We start from the raw sequence: 22,620 nt of genomic DNA on the forward strand, positions 1-22,620 counted from the left end.
GAGAAGAAAGAAACAAAAGGAAGAGAAAAAAGAAGGAAAAATTCAGAAGAAAACCATAAAAAAGAAAAGAAAGAAACAAAGGAAAAAAGTAAATAGAGAACAAAAAGAAAAAGTGACAGCTAGGAAAAAAATAGATGAGATTTTTTTAAAGGAATTTAAAAAAAAGAAATAGAAAAAAACAGGGACTAGGAAGAAAAAGTTTGTGTTGCATCCTAAAAATTTCCAATCTTGTTGCCAACATTGTACTGTACTACGTTTAATGCTCAAATTGCACAATGTCTGACCATTTCCTGTTTCATGCTGACTATTTTTGCACTATGATGACTTTGCACCAAATGCAATATTGCACAACCGTTACGATACCGACGTTATCACGACAACCCTGTATGTAACATCCCACATGCCGACATTTCTTGTGTAAATCCCATGTAAATTATAACTATAGCCTTATCCCCCTTGTCTTATAACATTATCTTCTCTGTTCCTTTATCTTCTTGCTCATACCTCACTATGAATGTGTAAAACTGGAGTGTCATGCCCAATTTCGTTGTCACAATATGTTAGCCCATTTGTAACAATGACAATAAAGGTATATTCTATTCTATTCTATATTCTATTCTATTCTACTTCCACTAAAAAAAGTTGATTAAATACAGTTCTGTATCGTGCAACCGACTAAATGAGCCCCCAAATATGTTAATATTATGCGTCAAAAGATACCAGGAAAAAAATTTGAAAATCTTGTGAAATAATTGTAAAAACATACGACGTTTGTAGGCCATACAACCTTTGCAATAGTGAAAAAAAAATTGCATTGCCGGAAACTCAGCAAAATGTAACTTGATTACAAGTTTTGGACATGTTTGATAATGATTCAGTTGCCACACTTGGGATTGCCGTTGCTCACTGTTGTTTCAAGCGTTGCTCACCCACTTTGTGTGAACGCTCAGACCCGTGGGGAAAATTACAGGGAACATTGCACGACAGTCTCTGATGTTTGAAGCATGGAAAGACAAACGACGCACGGTACACAGAAAACCTGTTGAATCATGAGATAACATTATACCTTTGAACCCAAACGGAGTCGGGTCACTCTTGACCGAGTGTCGCTTAGCACTGTGCTCCGGGCTCGAGCCCGAGCCTGGAAACGCAGGCCAGGATCGTAAAAGGCGGGAGAAAAAAGGAAGAAGAAGAAGGATACAGAGCAGAAGAATCAACCGCTTGCTTTTGCAGCCATACTGATTCATATTACTGCAAAATGGCCGCTGGTATTGTAAGTGTGCTGTACAGGGCAAGACATGATTGCAATATTTAGAGTATTGGGTTTCTTCGTCCTTTTAATGTTTTAGTGTTAAAAAAAGATAACACTTTGTTAAAAAATAAACATCTCTATATAATTCAAAAAAAGTGGCTCCCCGAAGCTTCTCTCTAAGAGGTCCTTCCCCACTGTAGCACATTTTCTCCGCTTTTGAACGAAAAAACGCCACGAGGTTTCGCTCCAACTCGGGAGTAAAAAGGACCGCAAAGTGATACTTCTGTCGAGCTTATGTCGTTTGAAGTCGACTACATGACTTTCTGGACATTTTCTTGTTCGGCAGCCATGACAGCTTCTCCTTCGAAACACCGCCGCAATGGATTGTGGGTACACGCAGGATGGATAACATGCTGCATTCAAGAAAATTGGTGTGTCGGGAGCTCTTACCAGATACGACCGAAAAGCGTCTCAAGAATGTGGGAAGTCGGGGTTTCCCAACTCCCAAAGTTGTGGAAATAACATTGGAAGGACACTCGAGGTGGGAAGTCCTAGTTACAAAGTTGGGGTACATACCCTTCACCATACATACATACATACACCCCTGAGAGACCCCTCGCTATTTTGCGCTTCCGTTATCCCTGGTTCACTCCTTCTCAGATTTTTAATTGAATTGAATTCTCTTTATTGTCATTGATATCAATGTATCATGCATTGTGTTTCTAACACACAGCGGGGACAGATAAGGGATGGTGCTCTGTGTTGGGTGGGCCTGTATGTAGCTGTTAGCATAAATTGTCAATGTTTAACTGTTGGGAAGTAGCATAATTTGTAAACAATTACAGATTTACCTCAATTAGTTAAAATCCTTATGCTAACTCACGATCCAAACAACCGGGTGTATATATGCATCCGGTATCATCTTCCAGATCCATCACAACTCTCACAATTGCCTCAGGAATTGTCTAGTATTTACTTAAAATCCTGCTAAATAAAACTTTGGCTCGCTTCTCCTTCCAGATTTTTTTAGAGTACCATGACGAATTATACATAAAAAATTCCAGCACGACCGGGAATAGTGATAGGCTGGTTTATGCTGTCAGTCAACCGGCAGGCGGGCTCAAGAGTGGTTGCCTCCTGAAACCAACCAGGAAGCATAGCGACCGCTAGCTTTTAGCTGCTGGTTACATTGAGAATCATTGAGTTAAATCGGACTCTGAGTGAAGTTAGAAGAGCGCAAAGAAATAGTGATAACCAGCGGGTGCTGCGTGGATTATTATCGGTTTTGAGATAAAAACTAAGCTGACAATAAAGAAAGAGAAAAGTTACTGTTGCTGTTCAATTCGGATTTATAAATTGAGGACTTAATTTCTAGGTACAAAAATATCATGAGTATGTTGTAAACATTGACTTAAGTACCGTCAAACCTCGCATTTATCGACTCTTATGTATTATATGACAAAAATGACAAACATATGGACTCATTTTTCTTGTTTCCAAAAAGTGACGCCATGTTTTTGTATTTAGAGAGTGTGCTTTGTGGAAAAGAACAGCTCGATGTTTTCCTGGGTGTCGCCGCGAAAAAACACACACGAATAAGCCGAATTAAATTTAACACCTCTGGGTTTAGAATGTAGCAAAAAATCGTCTTGTACAGAATTTACAGTTTATATAAAATGTATGAACTCAATTAAAAAGTATTTAAACTAATTTTTTTTATAAAAAATAAACATGCAAATACTAAAATTTACAGACGGATAACCATGAGTATGAGGCTGTAAAAATCCCCCAAAAATCTGACTCAGCACATTTGTTCTGTTGACAGAAAGACATTCCACACTCCAATACCAGAACGAGATTGAATATAGATACCCTTTTTTACAGGCAGTCAGGTAAGTTAATGTCAAAAAAAGCTGACATGGTATTTTGGATTTTGCTGACTGAACAGCTTTTTCAGAAAGACATTCTACTCTCCCAGGGCAGAAGAGAAAAATGCCACCAGAAATGGTTTTGCGTCTCTACGTGGGTGATGCTCAAAGGGCGCACAGCCTTTCCATTCATCCACCCATCCATTGTCTTCCACTTATCCGGGGTCTGGTCGCGAGGCAGAAGCCTTAAAAGGGAAGCCCAGGCGTCCCTATCCCCAGCCACCTCCTCCAGCTCATCCGACGGGATCCCGAGGCGTTCCCAGGCCAGCCTAGAGACATAGTCTCTCCAGCGTGCCCTGGGTCGCCCCGGGGGCCTCCTGCCAGTAGGACATGCCCGGAACACCTCCCGTGGGAGGCGTCCAGGAGGCATCCTTATCAGATGTCCGAGCCACCTCAACGGGCTCTTCTCAATGCGGAGGAGCAGTGGCTCTACACTGAGTCCCTCCCGGATGACTGAGCTTCTCACCTTATCTCTAAGGGAAAACCCAGACACCCTGCGGAGATAACTCATTTCGTCCACTTATATCCGGGATCTTGTTCTTTCGGCCGTAACCCAAAGTTCATGACCATAGGTGAGGGTAGGAACGTAGATCGACCGGTAGATCGAGAGCTTTGCCTTCCGGCTCAGCTTCCTCTTCACCACGACAGACCAGTACGGGGTCTGAATGACGGCAGACGCCGCACCGACCTGTCTGTCAATCTCCTGTTCCATCCTACCCTCACTAGTGAACAAGACCCCAAGATACTTGAACTCTTCCATTTGGGGAAAGATCTCATCCCCAACCCGGAGGGAGAATGCCACCCTTTTCCAGCAGAGTACCATGGTCCTCGAGAGGACTGGTACCAGAGCCCAAGTCCCACTATATCTAGTTGGAACTTCTCAACCTCACACACCAACTCGAGCCCATGGGAAGAGGGACCCACGTTGTCCCTTCGGGCTGTGCCCCGCCGGACCCCGTGAGCAAAGGCCCGGCCACCAGGCACTCGCCAGTGGACCCTACCTCCAGGCCGGGCTCAAGAAGGGGGCCCCAGTAACCCGCATCCGGGTGAGGGCAATTGTGCACCAATGTTTCTATTTTTAATGGAGGTCTTCTGATCTGCGTTTTGTCTGGCCACTCACCTAGAACCTGTTTGCCATGTGTGACCCTACCAGGGGCTTAAAGCCCCTGACAACATAGCTCCTAGGATCATTGGGACACACAAACTTCTCCACCACAATAAGGTAGCAGTCTTTCTAGTAGGGTTTTTAGAACTGTCTAGTATTTGCTGATAAAAGGTTCAGTTTTAAAGTCAGGAGGTAGGGCTCAGTTCTGGCCTCGTGAGTAAAGTGCTGAGACCATCTCTCTTCATTTGGTGGCACTCTGTTTTTCCCAGCACAAGCACTTCTATGCATAAAACAGGCAAAAATGGTCTCGTTACCTTTTGGACTCTTGAGATTACTGAAGCCCTGCAAAGTAAAACGCTTTTTAGCCACCGAAGACCTGTCGGCGGTTGGACTTGTCACAGGCTCATCTAAAACAATGATTTGTGGTTGGGAAGCAAGATGATTGGTGGCAGTGAGAACAGATTCAGAAAAAGAGGACATGGATAAGGATGGGGATGAGGGAAGAAGAATTGTAGATCATCCACTGCCGGATCAAACAGTAGCTTCAAGAGTCATTTGTCACCTTTGTGCCTGGAAAGCGATGAGTTGTTGTCAGACACAGGGTTTCCTTCTCCCTTCTTGTCCTCCTGCTTTTTCTGGTTCTTCTGACTGTTGCTTCTAAAGGGACTATGTTAAAACCGAAAACGAAGGTCACGAATTTGATTAGAAGCTTCATCTTCATTGATTCGGACACACTACTGACCTGAGAGAGATGGAGCAGTTGCTGGTGTGGTTTGGAGAGTCACAGCTCTTCTGCTGGCTGGCTTCTAGAGAAAAAAGGGACAGTTTATAAACAGATGGACCTACGATTCCGATGAGCAGAATGTAGACATTACCCCTGCAAGCTTGAAGCTGTTGAGTGAGGACTTTGCGGATCTCGTTCACCCACGATGTTTTGATTTCAGGTGTTGGGGCCTGCACAAGAGTAACAGGTCACTATTAGGCTGTGTATACTGATGCTGAGTTGTTTACTACTGTCACGGTTGCCCATCGCCCCCACTTGGCCCCGCCCGTTTGGTCAGTCCGTACTGTCAGAACCAGAACAGGAGGAGGACCCAGATGCATAACGTTTCTCACACAAGCTTTATTTTACGGGAATGGGGCAGTCATTATTAACACAAACGCCAGTGATTCGGCGAACGCTGGGTGGAAGAAGTAAGGAAGAAGTCTGGCGTAGAACAACAGGAAGCCAGAGCCCGACGAGATCGATACCAGTTACACGAGCAGATACCGGACAGATGGGGTCGACACCGGACAGGACGGGACAGACAGGATCAATACCAGATACACGAGCAGATATCAGACCGATGGGGTCAATCCCGGACAGGACGGGACAGACAGGATTGATAGGAGACTGGAGATAGATATCAGACAGGACGAGACCGATGGGATCGATACCAGGCACTGGAGACTGGAGTTCGATATCAAACAGGACGAGATAGACGGGGACGATACCCGGTACTGGAGATTGTAGCAAGGTTACAGACAGGGCGAGACAGACGGGATCGATATCAGACACTGGAGACTGGAGTCCGATATCAAACAGGACGAAACAGACGGGATCGATACCAGACACTGGAGACTGGAGTTCGATATCAAAACAGGACGAGATAGACGGAATCGATACCAGATACTGGAGACTGGAGTTCGATATCAAACAGGACGAGATAGGCGGGATCGATACCTGACACTGGAGACTGGAGTTCAATATCAAACAGGACGAGATAGACGGGGATGATACCCGATACTGGAGATTGTAGCAAGGTAACAGACAGGGCGAGACAGACGGGATCGATACCAGACACTGGAGACTGGAGTCCGATATCAAACAGGACGAGACTGACGGGATCGATACCCGATACTGGAGATCTCCAGTATATGGTATCAATCCTGTCTGTCCTGTCTGGTATCTGCTTGTGTATCTGGTATCAATCTCGTCGGCCTCTGGCTTCCTGTTGTTCCATGCCAGAAGAAAATTGACTGGGTGCGTCCTTATTTCTACTCAAATTTCACTGATTCCACATTTTTTTCCTCAGATTTTGGTGATTCCATATTTATTTTCCTGAACTTGCTCTATAAAAGTAACATGTACTGACAATTGCAATGTTTTTCTTAGGGTTGTAGTGTTGCTGTTATTTTTGCTGTGTTTCTGTGACTTTTACTTTCACCTTATTATGCGGTGCGCCCTGTGTGGCATGCAAAGCGGCTGCTCCCGGCACAGGGAGGTCACGAGCCTTGGCCGAGTCAAGACTTACAACATATTTGGGCAAAATCTAATGTTTTTGTGAGATCCTTCACATTTCCAACAAAATTCGACTTGTATACGATGTCCTGGTACTTTTATGCTTTCTCCCGTGTGAACACCACATGTTTCCCACAAGCAGAAAAGAACACGTGACGCCCCATGCTATGCATTCTTTGTGGAAGTACTCATGGATGCTAATGTTGTGGAATGTGGATAATAACTAATGATAAGTATGTAGGCATCTGGCGAAGGTCGTGGTATGACGTTGTTGCAGGAGGTCACAAGCTGATATGCTGAGGGAGCCAAGGTGGGCGACCTTTAGAGATACCTCAACTTGATTTGAAGACACTATAAAGGACGATTTTGAACGTCTGGAACTTTTGAACGTGTCCCGAATGCAATAGAGAGCGTTCCCTTTTTGTCATATATCCTCTCTGCGTATATTTTGGGGCGACGCCCAACGACGTTCTCTCCAAAACTAACACTGTAACATAGCTAGCCATTTGAAATGGTGTCATGTTTCCACTCGGATCAGAAACTCATCGTAAAAATACGTTAGGTTCAGAAATTTGACCTGATTGAACAATACCAATTTGATAACGCCATTTTGTCATTATTCACTTACCTGGACAATAAAAACTTCTTCTCTTGAATTACACCAAACTTCAAATTTCTTGTTGTCTCCTTTAGCACTCTCTGTAATTCCCACTGCACTCATCTGATGAAGAAACAACAAAAATCAGCACCTTGAAACTAAATGCGATGTCGCAAACATGGCGGCGACTGACATTGAGGGAGTGCTTGAAACTGTACGACGGCGCTTTTTCATATCCTTCTCCATTCTCTTCTCTTTTCTTGCAGAAAAGCAAAGCTTTCTCGTGCAAGAACAGATGCCTCTGCATGGGCTTGAACCTGGCCAGGTCCTTGACCTTGGCATGACCTTTCTTGTGCTCCGTCCATACGCTAAAGGATCCTTGCATCAGTAACCGACCCAGCTCCGACAGGTTACCCTAATCCACAAAAATAAGATGGATTTTCACTCTCACATTACTGAGATACATAGGTACCGTATTTTCACGACTATAAGGCGCACCTAAAAGCCTTTATTTTTTTCAAAAGCTGACCATGCGCCTTATAATACAGTGCGCCTTATATATGGATCAATATGAAGTCGCAAAGTCTAGCAACTAAGGCAAGCAGCCGCCGACTAGATTTTCCCCCGAAGGCGAAGTCGTCCGCGGTGTATGTTGGGATATATATACACCAGCGTTTCATTTCCTAACCAATGTGTCAATCATCTTTTGAATCAGTCACTATTGGCTAAAGTTATTCGGGGGTAAAGGAGGCGGATCCTTTTCATCATTTACAGGCTGGCATTGGCTTAAACGGCGAAACAAAGCCTGCAATTGGCCGAAAAAGATGAATGTTAATCACAGGTTAGGTTGCACTACAGCATAGAGAAAACATTTTTTACTAGTCTGTATTTGTAAATATTTAACACTCCTGGATTTACTACATTAACGGTTGTAAGAAGACCACGGTTACGTATCATTATTGAAGGTGATGGCTGCAAGAGAACTTAGGTGAGCTATGCGGCTTTATATTTTCCCGGTATCTTGTTTCAGAACGATCTTGATGTTTCTGTGATGAGTCTATTTTTAAACTCAATTCAATTCAAAGTGTTTATTGTCATATGCACAGTATAGAACCCCGTTTCCCTGCACAATAAAATTCTTACTTTGCTGTCCACAGTTACCAGCGAAAAATAAAATAGAAACTAAGAGATGGTTGGCATTTCTTGAATCCCAAGACTTTAACCTTCCGAATGATATGTGGAACGATGCATTTGAGTGATTGGTGACATGGTACAGACACTGTTTCCGTACATGTCTGAGACACGTATTTGCTACTTTGCAAGCTTTGGGAATGTTAAGGGCGTAATCAGTTTGACTGAATGTGTCTAATTGCTGTTAAAAGTGTCGATAAAAATTGTTCAAACCTCATATTGTTAGAATATTATAAAATGAAATTGTGAATGTGTTCAATTGCTGTTAAAAGTGTCAATAAAATTGTTCAAACCAAAAAATCTGACTGTTTTATCCACGTTCCCATTGTAGCGCCTTATAATCCGGTGCGCCTTATGTATGGAAAATATAGGACCAAAAACTATTTTTGGGGGGTGCGCCCTATAGCCCGGTGCGCCTTATAGTCGTGAAAATACGGTATGTAATTGAATGCAATCGGACCTCATATCCCGTGATGGCAATAAGGTGCATGGAATCATTGACAGCCTTCAGGATACCCAAAATAGAAGAGAGAGCCTCCTGGAGGTCATCACAGCCATCACAACCTTTACTGTACTTCAATAACTCCTACAAACAGGAACAAAAAGCATGTCCAATCTTCTCCATCTTGGAAATTGACTCAAAACCATCAAACCACAACTATAGTGCTCACCTTCAACAGCAGCTGGTACTTGGTGATTCTCTGGACGGGTTTAAGGAGGTAGGAGTCCAATCCAAGTTTATGTTCCAACTTCTTCTGACATTCCTGGTGTAAAACAATGTAGATGATGCGATGTGCCTTCAAATGATGATATTGTCAGGTACTATGGCATTTTAACTATGGAGTAGCTAAGAACATGCCTATTAAAGGATTTTATACGTTTGACTATAAAGGATTTTATACGATTGACTACAAAGGACATGTATTCAGTTTAATGCAATAAAGATATTCACTGAATGGGCTTTAGCTCAATGTTGAAATGCGTGATATTTTGTCTCGGAAATTTTGATAACAGGACTGGATTTGCTGACGCAGATTGACAAGGCGTTGTATTGTGGGATTGTTGGTCGCAAACAACTGCTTGGCACGCCCATGGGAGGAGCCGAGACGCCATCTTGCGGGGAGATGTGAGCTAATAAGAGAAAGCTAAAGGACATCAGGAGGAGGCTTCCCACATACTCCAACGTGACTTTGGCAGTCTCCTGTTCTACACTTAGTTCTGCTTTTAGGGAAAATAAACATCCGCCCCCGTGTGAAAATGTCGGCCTTCCTGGTCATTTTTCTCTCAAGAAACGAGCGCGCATAATTGTTGGATGATGTAGGTTGTGTTTGGTTAATGGATTCAGATAACTAATTCGAAGAATTTGGTAAACGGTACATTTTGATAGTTAATGCCCAACACTTTTGATGAAGTGAACAGGGACTTCAGTCTCAAGGCATACAATAGAGGTTTGTGACTCACATATACAAGGACTCTCCGTTTCTCCTACTTACCATGTATTTATCTGTGTGAAGGTCCTAATTCTTTTCATGACAGTGAAGTCATATACTATTTTATACACTGTTTTATCTTACGTAAAGTCAAATATACTTGTCCGAAAATCGGACTTCAGCCTTGAGTGCAACTTGTGAGACGAGTGTCGTAAACCCCACTTTGCGTTGGAATGCGCCTTTTCTTTCATTCTGTGCAGATAATAATGATTTAATCACCTCGCCTGGTGAGGTTGAACATGTGCCTGGCAACATCCTGTCACCCTTCTCCCAAGCTTCAAAGGACTATTGGGAAATTTGCATCCATGACGGCGCCGACCAATCAGCCAGAGGCTTGGTCATGGGGCGTGAACATTTCATCGGCATGAATTATAACATGGGAAGACCCTGAAACCTCGTCGCTCTTTCTCCACACGATTGTAATTGGCAAGGGAGAAAGATCCGATCTGTTCAACTCTGTGATTCGGCTAAATAAATCGGTATGTGGACTACACTCGTCGTTAGGGCTAATTAAACTTAGGAGTCAGATTTCAGTTTAATAAATGTTAAAACCTTACAACAACCATATCATATTGCACCATAACCAAACATGATTCATGTAGGTCACCCTCTTTAACTTCAAAATGGCGAATGTCATCGAATAGTGAGAGATTTTCCTGTTTCCTGTTGCCAGTTTTTGAGTCCTCTGCCATAGACTCAGAATGAGCCTGCCAATGTCAACAAATTCTTATCCATCTTTAGGAAAAATAATCGACATATTGTTTTAAGTGTCTACTTCTATCTTCTGTGTTTTTCGTCCCATTCGACAACTACACTTTGGATTACTTTTAACGCACAAAAATGCGTTAATTCGAGGAATCAACTCCTTGCCCTGAAGAATTCTCGTTCCAGTGTGATGAGGGGGACCTATCGTGGCTGCAGAGCCCGAGCTCAGGTGAAGGCTAAGCGGCTAGCGGCATAATAAACCTTCGGTACCGTCCGTAATCATGGGAAATGTGAACTCTCTACCAATAAGACTGGTGAAAAACATCAAAGCGTACAGGGAGTGCAGTTTGCTGTGTTTTACGGAAATGTCCGGCATCCCGGATGCTAACGTGGAGCTACCCGGCTTCAGCTCTGTTAGGGCAGACAGAGACACAAACGCCTGCGGGAAGCGGAGAGGAGGTGGACTCATTTTCTACGTGAACACGAGGTGGTGTAACCCTGGGCATGTAAACACAAAGATTTCCATCTGCCGCAGGGACGTTGAACTTTTGGCCTAGGGTGTGACGTCATCCACTCCGCTGTTGCTAAACTACAAACACAGCGTCCTGAGGCCATCCTGTTAATCTCTGGGGACTTCAATCATGTGACTCTGGATACAACACTGCCTGCTTCCTTTATTATTTTATTTTTCAACACAAGGATACTGCTCAAAGTCTGAATTTCCCTACGGGGATGAATAAAGTATCTATCTATCTATCTATATATAGAGACAGAATAATGTCTCCACAATACTTTATGGGAACAGGGTCAAATGATATAATCAGGGTTGGGTAGGGTTACTTTAACTGGATTACTTTCAATTACTTTTGGATTACTCCAATACCAAATATGCTAATAGAAGACAAAAGAAACTAAATATGAATAAAATTACTAAATTTTGTGCAGGCTTGGAATACATGGAACGGCAAAAATGATGTTGGCAAGCTGTTTGGATTTATTTTCATTTTCTTTCTGTGGCATTTGATGTTCGTTTTGCCGGAGATCAAAGAGATCAAAGCCAGGAGAGAAAGCTTACCACGTGTTGTGAGTCATCATTTGATTCATGTTTAGTTTCTTTTGTCTTTTACTAGCATATTTGGTATTGGAGTAATCCAAAAGTCATTGAAAGTAATCCAGTTAGAGTAACCCTACCCAACCCTGGTCACATTTGATGTTAGTTTTGCCGGAGATCAAAGAGATCAAAGCCAGGTGAGAAAGCTTACCATGTGTTGTGAGTCATCATTTGATTCATGTTTAGTTTCTTTTGTCTTTTATTAGCATATTTAGTATTGGCGTAATCCGAAAGTCATTGAAAGTAATCTAGTTAAAGTAACCCTACCCAACCCTGGAGATCAAAGCCAGCAGAGAAGCTTACCACATGTTGTGAGTCACAATTTGATTCATATTTAGTTTCTTTTGTCTTTTGCTAGCATATTTGGTATCGGAGTCATCCAAAAGTCATTGAAAGTAATCCAGTTAAAGTAACCCTACCCAACCCTGGAGATCAAAAAGATCAAAGCCAGCAGAGAAGCTTACCACATGTTGTGAGTCACAATTTGATTCATATTTAGTTTCTTTTGTCTTTTGCTAGCATATTTGGTATCGGAGTCATCCAAAAGTCATTGAAAGTAATCCAGTTAAAGTAACCCTACCCAACCCTGGAGATCAAAGAGATCAAAGCCAGGAGAGAAGCTTACCACATGTTGTGAGTCACAATTTGATTCATATTTAGTTTCTTTTGTCTTTTGCTAGCATATTTGGTATCGGAGTCATCCAAAAGTCATTGAAAGTAATCCAGTTAAAGTAACCCTACCCAACCCTGGATATAATCAGTTCCCGGCTTTTGTTTGGAAATGATTCAAATAACCTGGAAGAAGGCACAATCCGAACACTGGCGCCACAGGCTCTCCGAGCGAGGTTTATTCTGGCAATAAGCTTCATAGATTTGTAGGTCCTTCATCTGAAAAGAGAGAACTGGTCACTAATGACAAATCCATTCCATTGAATCTCTTCTGAAAAAACAGCTTACTCTTTCCAAAAAACAGCGGCCCACAAGTTCAGGGTAGTTTGTGTAAGCCTCCAATTCTTTTAGAAATGTCCTGAAATGTAAACTCAGTGAATGGTCGGATACATAGCGTTTTTCGTTCTTCAGGAAAAACATCTACCTCTTATGAAACTGATAGATTTCGGACATATTCCCGAACAGGATTTCCTTTTTACTCAGAAGCATAGTGGGAAGTAGGTGAGCCATGGAGGGGTTGTCCATTTCTGCTGCGTATCCCTGGTGCAACACAATCGTGATTAATATCCAGCTATGTAAAAAGAGGAACGGACTCCACTTGGCAGCTCACTTCTAGAACACATAGAAGCTCTTCCACATATGCTCTTTCGGTTTCCAGCAGTTCATTCATCACGTGACTGGGAAACACAAAAATTGTTGTTTTTCAGATTCAAATCGAGAATAATTTCTGGTAACAAAAACTCAAAACCCTCACCGTCGCAGCACAGCCAGGTTTTCGTCCTCTTCAGAGAGAGATGCGTGTCTTGTGCCGCTGCCGTGCATGCTGGGAGTCTCCACCTGAAGGCGGGAAACCGAGATAAAGGATTAAGCTGGGATAGTTTTCTTGTCTAGGCTGGATTTAGCTTCAAGTCGGTTGCACGAAAGCAGGTTAGACTTAGTTTAGCTTAGTTATTATGGTGTTTTATTCTCTACAGCGTAGGTGTCAAACAGGCGGCCCGCGGGCCAGATCAGGCCCGCTAAGGGATTGAATCCGGCCCGCCAGACAACATTCAGAGAAGCGCAAGAGAAAAACAAGCTGCAGGTTGAAATATGTCAACATGATGTTGCCAAAGCCAGGTGCCTCGGACAAAGACACTGTACTTCTATTTATTTCTCTCTCTCTCTCTTTTCCACCCCTTTTCTCCCACTATCTGTCTCTGTGTCTCTCTTTTTCTCTTCCTTTGTTGCTCTCTGTCTCTTTCTCGCTCTGTGTCTTTTTATCCTATCTTGCTCTAACTTCTTTTTTTCCTTTTTCTCTCTTTTCTCTTTCTCTCTTCCTACCCTTCACGCTTTCTTTTCTCTTTTCTCTCCTTCTGTCTTTCTATATCTCTTTGGATTTCTTTCTTCCTCTCTCTTTTCACCCTCTCTCACAACTTTTTATCTCTTTTGTTTCTCACGCTCTCTCCCTCTCTCTCTTTTTCTTTCTTTGTCCCGCCCTCTCTCCTTTTCCCTCCCTCTTTCTCATATTTCTTTATCTCTCTTTTTCTTTCTCTTTAATCTACTAGTGCGCCCCCTGACAGAATGTTTTGTTTTATCGTGTGGCCCCCTCGAGTTCAAATGAATTTGAGACCCCTGCTCTACAGCTAGCCAGGGTTAAATTATCGCTACAGATACATCTGGCCCTTTTTATGTCAATCAAAGTTGAAAATATCCAATGAAGTGTGTTCCACTTCATGATTGTGTTCCACTTATTGTTGATTCTTCACAAGAAATCACAGTTTTATATCTTTATGTTGAAGTCTGAAATGTGTAATAAGATCACAAGGTTCAAGGGGGCCAAATAGTTTCGCAAGCCACTGTAAAAGCCAAATGAGTCGGCGAGAAGGAAGAAAGAAAAAGCTGTTCCAATTCAGGTGACCTGGAATTTTTACCCCCTAAGTCACGTTCAAGAGCAACAAGAGTATGAGTATGGATGTTAAGAGGGGACTGTATGAGAGCGTGATTGCGCCGACTGTGTTGTATGGTGCAGAGACTTGGAGCCTGAATGCGGATTTGAGAAGGTAATTACCGTATTTTCCGCACTATAAGGCGCACCTAAAAGTCTTATTTTTTTTCAAAAGCTGACCATGCGCCTTATAATACAGTGCGCCTTATATATGGATCAATATTAAATCGCAAGGTCTCGCAACTTACGCAACAGCCGCCGACTCGACTTTCCCCCGAACGCCGAGTAGTCCGCGGTGTATGCTGGGATTTATATACCGGCGTTTCATTGGCTACCCAATGTGTCAATCATCATTTGAATCGATCGCTATTGGCTAAAGTTATTCGGAGCCTCGGATTGGCTAGAGGGCCGAAACAAACCCTGCAATTGGCCGAAAAAGATGTGTCAATCATCCGTTAAATCGATCGCTATTGGCTGAAGTTATTCGGAGCCTCGCATAGGCTAAAGGGGCAAAACAAAGCCTGCAATTGGCCGAAAAAGATGAATGTGAATAGCAAGTTTGCTTGAACTACGGCATAGAGAAAACATGTTTTATTATTCTGTATTTGTAAACATTTGACTCTCCTGGATTGACTTCACTCACGGTTGTAAGAAGACCACAATTGCGTATCATTATTGAGCGTGAGAACTTAGGTGAGCTATGCGGCTTTATATTTTCCCGGTATCTTGTTTTAGAACGATCTTGATGTTGCTGTGATGAGTTGAGTAAATTAATCTCAATTCCAAGTGTTTATTGTCATATGCACGGTAAAGTTGCGAGCGAAAAAGAAAATAGAAACTAAGGAATGGTTGGCATTTCTTGAATCCCAAGACTTTAACCTTCCGAATGATATTTGAAACGATGCATTTGAGTGACATCGTACAGACACTGTTTCTGTACGTGTCTGAGACACGTATTTGCTTCTTTGCAAGCTTTGGGAATGTTAAGGGGGTAATCAGTTGGACTGAACCATCTGACTGTTTTGTTGACGTTCCCATTGTAGCGCCTTATAATCCGGTGCGCCTTATCTATGGAAGATATAGGACCAAAAACTATTTTTTGGGGGTGCGCCCTGTAACCCGGTGCGCCCTATAGTGCGAAAAATATGGTAAATGTTTTTGAGTAGTATGTTAGGAGTGACAAGATTGGATAGATTGAGAAATGAAATTGTGAGAGACAGAACTGGAGTAGTAGTGGAGCTGAACAAGAGTGTGGATAAGAGAGTCCTCGGTTGGTTCGGACACATGGAGAAGATGGATGAGGAGCGAATGTTGAAGAGGATCTACAGAGCAGTAGTAAATGGAAGGAGACCAAAAGGAAGGCGGCGATGGACGTGGATGGATGGTGTTATGAGTGCTCTGCAGGAAAGAGGTCTAAATCTAGTGGAAGCTAGAGCTCTTGTTGGTGATAGGAAGGAGTGGAAAGGTGTTGTGAAAGGATAGTGGGATGTTTGGACAGGTTCTATGATACGGCAGGGGTAAACCAGCGAAAGCTGTCGGGCCGTGCTGTTGAACAAAAGATTGTGTTGTGTCACCCTGATCCGAGTGACATCGCCCCTTTCTTGTGTCCCGTTTTCATCTGGAGGGACAAAAGCATGACCGACTTAGGTGCCGAGGTGCCTAACTTGTTTGGGTAATTGGGTTGGCCATGGTCCAAAAATGTTTGTGTGTTCTTTTGCTATTTTTTTCCCTTTTTTATTTTCTTTGTTATTGTATGTGTTTGTCTTGCTGTCCGTCACCCCTTCTAGAGGGATATGACCTAGGTAGGTAGATGTCTAGATAGATAGATGTCTAGATAGATAGATGTCTAGATGTCTAGATAGATAGATGTCTAGATGTCTAGACAGATAGATGTCTAGATAGATGTCTACACAGACAGACAGACAGACAGACACACAGACAGATAGATAGATAGATGAATAGATGTCTAGATAGATAGATGGATAGATGTCTAGATAGATAGATGTCTAGACAGATAGATGTCTAGATAGATGTCTACACAGACAGACAGACAGACAGACAGACACACAGACAGATAGATAGATAGATGAATAGATGTCTAGATAGATAGATGGATAGATGTCTAGATAGATGTCTAGATAGATGTCTAGATAGATGTCTAGATCAGGGGTGTCAAACGGGCGGCCCGCGGGCCAGATCAGGCCCGCTAAGGGATTTGATCCGGCCCGCGAGTCAACGCTCAGAGAAGTGCAAGAGAAAAACGAGCTGCAGGTTGAAATATATCCACTTGATGTTGCCAAAGCCAGGTGCCTCTCACAAACGCTGTACTTGTATTTTCTCTCTCTCTCTCTCTCTCTCTCTCTCTCTCTCTCTCTCTCTCTCTCTCTCTCTCTCTCTCTCTCTCTCTCTCTCTCTCTCTCTCTCTCTCTCTCTCTCTCTCTCTCTCTCTCTCTCTCTCTCTCTCTTCTTTCCACTCTTTATCTCTTTCTCTTTCACTCTCTCTGTCCCTCTTTTTCTTTTTCTTTGTTCCTCTTTGTCTCTGTATTTTTACCTTTTTTCACTCTCTCTTCCCTTTCTCTCTCTCTCTATTGCTTTCCCCTTTTCTCTTTCTCTCATTCTCTTTTCTTTCCTTGTCTCTTTCTCTCTTTCTATTTCTCTCTGAATTTCATTCTCTCTCTTTCCCTCTCTCTCACTATTTCTCTTTTTATCTATTTTTTTTCTCATGCTCTCTCTCTCTCTATTTCTCTCTCCCTCTCTCTTGCTCCCTTTCTCCTTCTTTGTCCTACCCTTTCTACTTTTCTCTCCCTCTCTTTTTCTTATTTCCTTTTCTTTTTTTTTTCGTTCTCTCTAATCTACTAGTTCGGCCCCGAGAGAATGTTTGTTCTCTCGTGTGGCCCCCGGGTTAAAATGAGTTTGACACCCCTGGTCTAGCTAGATAGATGTCTAGATAGATGTCTAGATAGATGTCTAGATAGATGTCTAGATAGATGTCTAGATAGATGTCTAGATAGATAGATAGACAGATAGATAGATAGATAGATGAATAGATGTCTAGATAGATGTCTAGATAGATAGATAGATAAATAGATAGATAGATAGATGAATAGATGTCTAGATAGATAGATGGATAGATGTCTAGATAGATAGATAGATGTCTAGATAGATAGATAGATAAATAGATAGATAGATAGATAGATGAATAGATGTCTAGATAGATAGATGGATAGATGTCTAGATAGATAGATAGATGTCTAGATAGATAGATAGATGGATAGATAAAGATAGATGTCACGTTGAGATTTAAAGGGACGACAAATCCTCACCTTTCTGCAGAGGGCATTATCTGCAGAGTATCTCCGTTCTTTTCTCTGTTGATCTGACACACAGAAACGTTTCAAGATACGAAGTATGATGCACAATTTGTTCTTAATATGTTTGAAAACATACTGGGAGATGCCAGTGGGGACTTGACTTCCGGTCTTGGAGCCACTGGCTGCACTGGTCGGGTCTGTTTGGCGGCAAGTTTTTTCAGGCTGACGCGTCTCTTTTCAAACATCTCCTGGACTGAGCTCTGTTTTTGGAAAACTTGCTCGACCTGGTCCTGATGAAAGACAGGGATCGATATTTATCATTTGTGTCATGATGACTGATTAGTAACAGTACCTGTGACCACTCGTTGCAGGCTACATGATTGGTTCCCTGTCTTTTTTAAGCTCACCTGTTGTCAGTCCGTCTGCGAACCTCTGTTTCTAAAAGGCAAGCACTTTGACTCTGACTCCCGTCGGTCCTGCTTTTTGCACCCGTTATCCACCCGTCCCTTCTCGATTTCCCAGTTTGTCTCCGACTACGACCTGTTTTTCGACCCCGACCACGTTTTGCTTTCCCGTCCCGGCTTACGACCAGTTTTGATCCCGACCACGTTTTGCTCTCCCGTCCCGGCCATCGACTTGGTTTTTCCGTCCACTTCCACATTCGGATGACAATCCGATTCTCTGAGCAGCTTGCTTCCAGCGAGCACCAGATTGCAGCGCTGCCCTTCCCCTTTATCAGGGTTGGGTAGGGTTACTTTAACTGGATTACTTCAATTACTTTTGGATTACTCCAATACCAAATATGCTAATAAAAGACAAAAGAAACTAAATATGAATCAAATGACTCAATTTTGTGCAGGCTTGGGGAGTAACGGAATACATGGAACGGCAAAAATGATGTTGGCAAGCTGTTTGGATTGATTTTCATTTTGTTTCTGTGGCATTTGATGTTCGTTTTGCCAGAGATCAAAGAGATCAAAGCCAGGAGAGAAAGCTTACCACGTGTTGTGAGTCATCATTTGATTCATATTGAGTTTCTTTTGTCTTTTATTAGCATATTTGGTATTGGAGTCATCAAAAATTCATTGAAAGTAATCCAGTTAAAGTAACCCTACCCAACCCTGCCCTTTATCTCAATAGACTTGTGAGAAACGTTACGCGATTGGGTCTACCCTTCCTGCTGGTCATGGATCGACTTGGGTCTTAATTTTAAAATTTTCAACTTCATTAATTAAATTTTAAAAGTCAGACTACCAAGTTTTATCATGATGTTATTACATTAGTCCTCAAGGTCCTTGAAATCTTCCAGCAGCTGTCGGTTAACTGTTCCTAGGGAGGACCAAAACCTATGGTATGGACATCAGGTCTGCAGAAACCCTGACGTTTTTAAGAGGATGCTAAAAACCCAGTTTTTTATATGGCTTTTTACGTTTTTTCTTATGTACTTTAATGGATTTTACTTCTAACCTTTCACTGTAATACATACACGCACCAGCTGTCACGATGGTGCTCAGCGGCTAGCAGCGAGGCTAGAGAAACGGAGAGGAGGCGGACTCGCTATCTACGTGAACACGAGGCGGTGTAACCCTGGGCACAAAGATTTCCATCTGCTGTAGGGATGTCGAACTTTTGGCCTAGCGTGTGATGTCATCCACTCCGCTGTTGCTAAACTATAACACAGCACCCCGAGGCCATCCTGTTAATCTGTTAATAATTAACACAAGGATACTGCTGGAAGTGTGAATTTCCCTACGGGATGAATAAAGTATCCATCCATCCATCTATCTATCTATCCATCCATCTAGATAGACATCTATCTATCTAGACATCTAGCCAGCTAGACATCTATCTATCTAGACATCTAGACATCTATCTATCCATCTATCTAGACATATAACTATCTATCTAGACATCTATCGAGACATTTATCTAGACATCCATCTATCAAGACATCTATCTAGACATCCATCTAGACATTTATCGATCTATCTATCTATCCATCTATCTAGACATCTATCTATCCATCTATCTAGACATCTATCTATCCATCTATCTATCTAGACATCTATCTAGACATCTATCTATCCATCTATCTAGACATCTATCTATCCATCTATCTAGACATCTATCGATCCATCTATCTATCTATCTAGACATCTGTCTAGACATCTATCTAACTCTCTATACATCTAGACATCTATCTATCTATCTATCTATCTATCTATCTATCCATCTATTTCTCTAGACATCTATTGATCTATATATCTCTCTATCCATCTATCTAGACATCTATCTATCTATCTAGACATCTATCTATCCATCTATCTATCTAGACATCTATCTATCTATCTAAACATCTATCTAGACATCTATCTAACTCTCTATACATCTAGACATCTATCTATCTATCCATCTAGACATCTATATATCTCTCTATCCATCGATCTATCTATCCATCTAGACATCTATATATCTCTCTATCCATCGATCTATCTATCCATCTATCTATCTATCTATCTAGACATCTATCTATCCATCTATCTATCCATCTATCTATCCATCTAAACATCTATCTAGACATCTATCCATCCATCCATCCATCTCTCTAGACATCTATCTATCTATCCATCTAGACATCTATATATCTCTCTATCCATCGATCTATCTAGACATCTATCTATCTATCTAGACATCTATCTATCCATCTATCTATCCATCTAAACATCTATCTAGACATCTATCTATCCATCCATCTATCTATCTAAACATCTATCTAGACATCTACCTAACTCTCTATATATCTAGACATTTATCTATCTATCCATCTATCTATCCATCTAAACATCTATCTAGACATCCATCCATCCATCTAGACATCTATCTATCCATCCATCTATCTATCTAGACATCTATCTAACTCTCTATACATCTATCCGTCCATCTATCTAGACATCTATATATCTCTCTATCCATCGATCTATCTAGACATCTTTCTATCTATCTAGACATCTATCTATCTATCTAGACATCTATCTATCCATCTATCTATCCATCTATCTATCCATCTAAAGATCTATCTAGACATCTATCTATCCATCCATCCATCTATATCTATCTAGACATCTATCCATCCATCTATCTAACACTCTATATATCTAGACATCTATCTATTTATCCATCTAGACATCTACCTACCTATTTATTCACTTATCCATCTATCTATCTAGACACCTACCTACCTATCTAGACATCTATCCATCTATCCATCTATCTATCTATACATCTATCTATCTACTTACCTACCTATCTATCTAGACATCTACCTAGACACTTATCCATCTATCTATATTTTTATCTGGTGCTTTGATTGTCAATTCATTGCCTGAAATGTACTTTACAATTACATTCGTCTTTGATTTGAATTTCGAAGTTCGTAAGTGACTGACCCTGAGCTGAGTCGTGAGCACCGCCTCATACTGGACGTAGATGGCGTTGCAGTCAATGACAGTGTGAAGAGGTGCCATCTCCAGGTAGCGTTCCAGTTCTTGGAGAGCGGCCTCAGCTCCATCTTGAGATTGACATCGGTCGACCGGTTGGCTCGCCAACAGAAAGATTCCTTCTTCGCACCATTGGGAGGCCTGATGAGACAAACATCATGTCATAGGTTCCGACAGGTCTGGATGGAGAGCAATGTTCCCTGTCATTTTCCTTACGGCTGAGTTGTGGGTTTTGCGGGTGCTGGCTCATTACACATTTTCCATTCTGTTATGCCCTGTCCTGTTTAGTTTGAGTCGGAGGAAACCTGTACTTGCCCATTCTGAGTGTAAGAATGTTTTTGTTCTGTTTTGTCCCGGAGTTTTGGACGACTTTTATTTTGTTAAATAAAAGTTATGATTGTCAACGCAAATTAGTTCTCACTTCCTGCCTCCTGCCTCCGTTCTGGTCCGCTCCTCCCCGTGACAATTTTGGTATTTTTTTCTTTTTTGTTCTATTCCCCCCTTCCTTTAAGTCATTTTGTGCATAATTTTACATAATATTTGGTCATGTTGGGATGAAAGAAGCAAAAACAACCCGAAGAGCCGTTTGGGACCCAAAAGAGCCGGTTCCTTTGAGTGAGCCGAGCCGAAGAAGCCGGTTCTCGAAAAACTCTACTAACTTTACTCAACTTCGTTCTACTTCGACTCGACTTCAAAATACCGCATTGAGGACACAGCATCAGGGGAACCCGTGAGTTTTTACCTTCATGCACTGTAACTTTGACTTAAGTCGCTTCTAAATTAGTAATTTCGAGCCCTGATTTTTGTGCGCTGGCTAGATTTTCTTGTACGCAGCTTAGAGGGAACACTGATGGAGAGCATACCTTCTCCAGAGTGTGGTGAAGCTCCATTGCGGTGAGAAGGAAGTTCTTCTTGTCCCTCAGAGTAGAACTGATCTCCTCACAAACTGTTCTCAGCTCGGTACACTTTGGCCGTATGGAGTCCTCCGCGTAGTGAGCGCTCTCGATCAGAACTTCACCTTCTCTAGCAAGTGATAGCGCCAAGTCCAGAATGCCCTGTTGGAGCATGAAGTAAGATGTTAGTTTACACTCCGAAAATTTTTAAAAACATGATAAATCAATGAATGAGTCATTTTTAAAAGGCCAAAATTCGTCAGGCAGAGCTATGCTTGGTGTACTCAGGGTGTCAGGACCAGAACGAAGACAGAACCCACTCGCGTAACGTTTCTCACAGTTTTATTGGGAAGAAGGGAAAGTAGTGCACACATGATCCGGAGATAGCTAATCGCGGGGAGTTGGTTGCTCAGACGCGGAAGTGGGACTTCCGTGGCGAGCGATGGCGGTGTCGGGAACGAAAAAAGGCCGAAAGCCAGGGGAGGAGACGTGGTCGAGATCAGAAACGGATGGTTATTCGAGGCGGGAGAACAGACGAGGTCGAGACAAAACAGATCGTCATTCGGGACGGGAGAGCAGACGTGGTCTAGCTTAAAACAGATCGCAGCGGGGGAAAAACCGGAGCAAAAGCACAGGACAGGCGAAAAAGGGCTTGCCGTGTAAAA

The 22,620-nt window shown here is 42.3% G+C and overlaps 1 protein-coding gene across 6 annotated transcripts in view; it reads right to left on the reverse strand.

Moving 5' to 3' along the window:
• mcf2la (mcf.2 cell line derived transforming sequence-like a) overlaps window positions 1-22,620 on the reverse strand; it is a 126,646-nt gene that overhangs the window by 13,992 nt on the left and 90,034 nt on the right. For 4 of the 6 annotated variants that reach the window (XM_088330492.1, XM_088330493.1, XM_088330489.1 and 1 more), the window contains 16 exons: window positions 21,926-22,117; window positions 21,012-21,203; window positions 17,702-17,855; window positions 17,578-17,630; window positions 13,085-13,167; window positions 12,941-13,007; window positions 12,755-12,870; window positions 12,619-12,688; window positions 12,457-12,549; window positions 9,027-9,119; window positions 8,816-8,941; window positions 7,358-7,579; window positions 7,195-7,287; window positions 5,161-5,239; window positions 5,028-5,091; window positions 4,848-4,951 (listed from right to left, as the gene is read on the reverse strand). In XM_088330492.1, coding sequence (XP_088186618.1) covers window positions 4,848-4,951; window positions 5,028-5,091; window positions 5,161-5,239; window positions 7,195-7,287; window positions 7,358-7,579; window positions 8,816-8,941; window positions 9,027-9,119; window positions 12,457-12,549; window positions 12,619-12,688; window positions 12,755-12,870; window positions 12,941-13,007; window positions 13,085-13,167; window positions 17,578-17,630; window positions 17,702-17,855; window positions 21,012-21,203; window positions 21,926-22,117 — 1,801 coding nt within the window. Of the gene's footprint in view, window positions 1-1,066; window positions 1,142-4,599; window positions 4,693-4,847; window positions 4,952-5,027; window positions 5,092-5,160; window positions 5,240-7,194; window positions 7,288-7,357; window positions 7,580-8,815; window positions 8,942-9,026; window positions 9,120-12,456; window positions 12,550-12,618; window positions 12,689-12,754; window positions 12,871-12,940; window positions 13,008-13,084; window positions 13,168-17,577; window positions 17,631-17,701; window positions 17,856-21,011; window positions 21,204-21,925; window positions 22,118-22,620 lie in introns of all 6 variants that reach the window. The other 2 variants (XM_088330495.1, XM_088330491.1) reach the window with 2 other exon arrangements.

Source organism: Urocampus carinirostris, chromosome 3 (genome assembly GCF_059441175.1).
Source record: "Urocampus carinirostris isolate Australia breed hairy pipefish chromosome 3, RoL_Ucar_1.0, whole genome shotgun sequence".
Taxonomy (NCBI): domain Eukaryota; kingdom Metazoa; phylum Chordata; class Actinopteri; order Syngnathiformes; family Syngnathidae; genus Urocampus; species Urocampus carinirostris.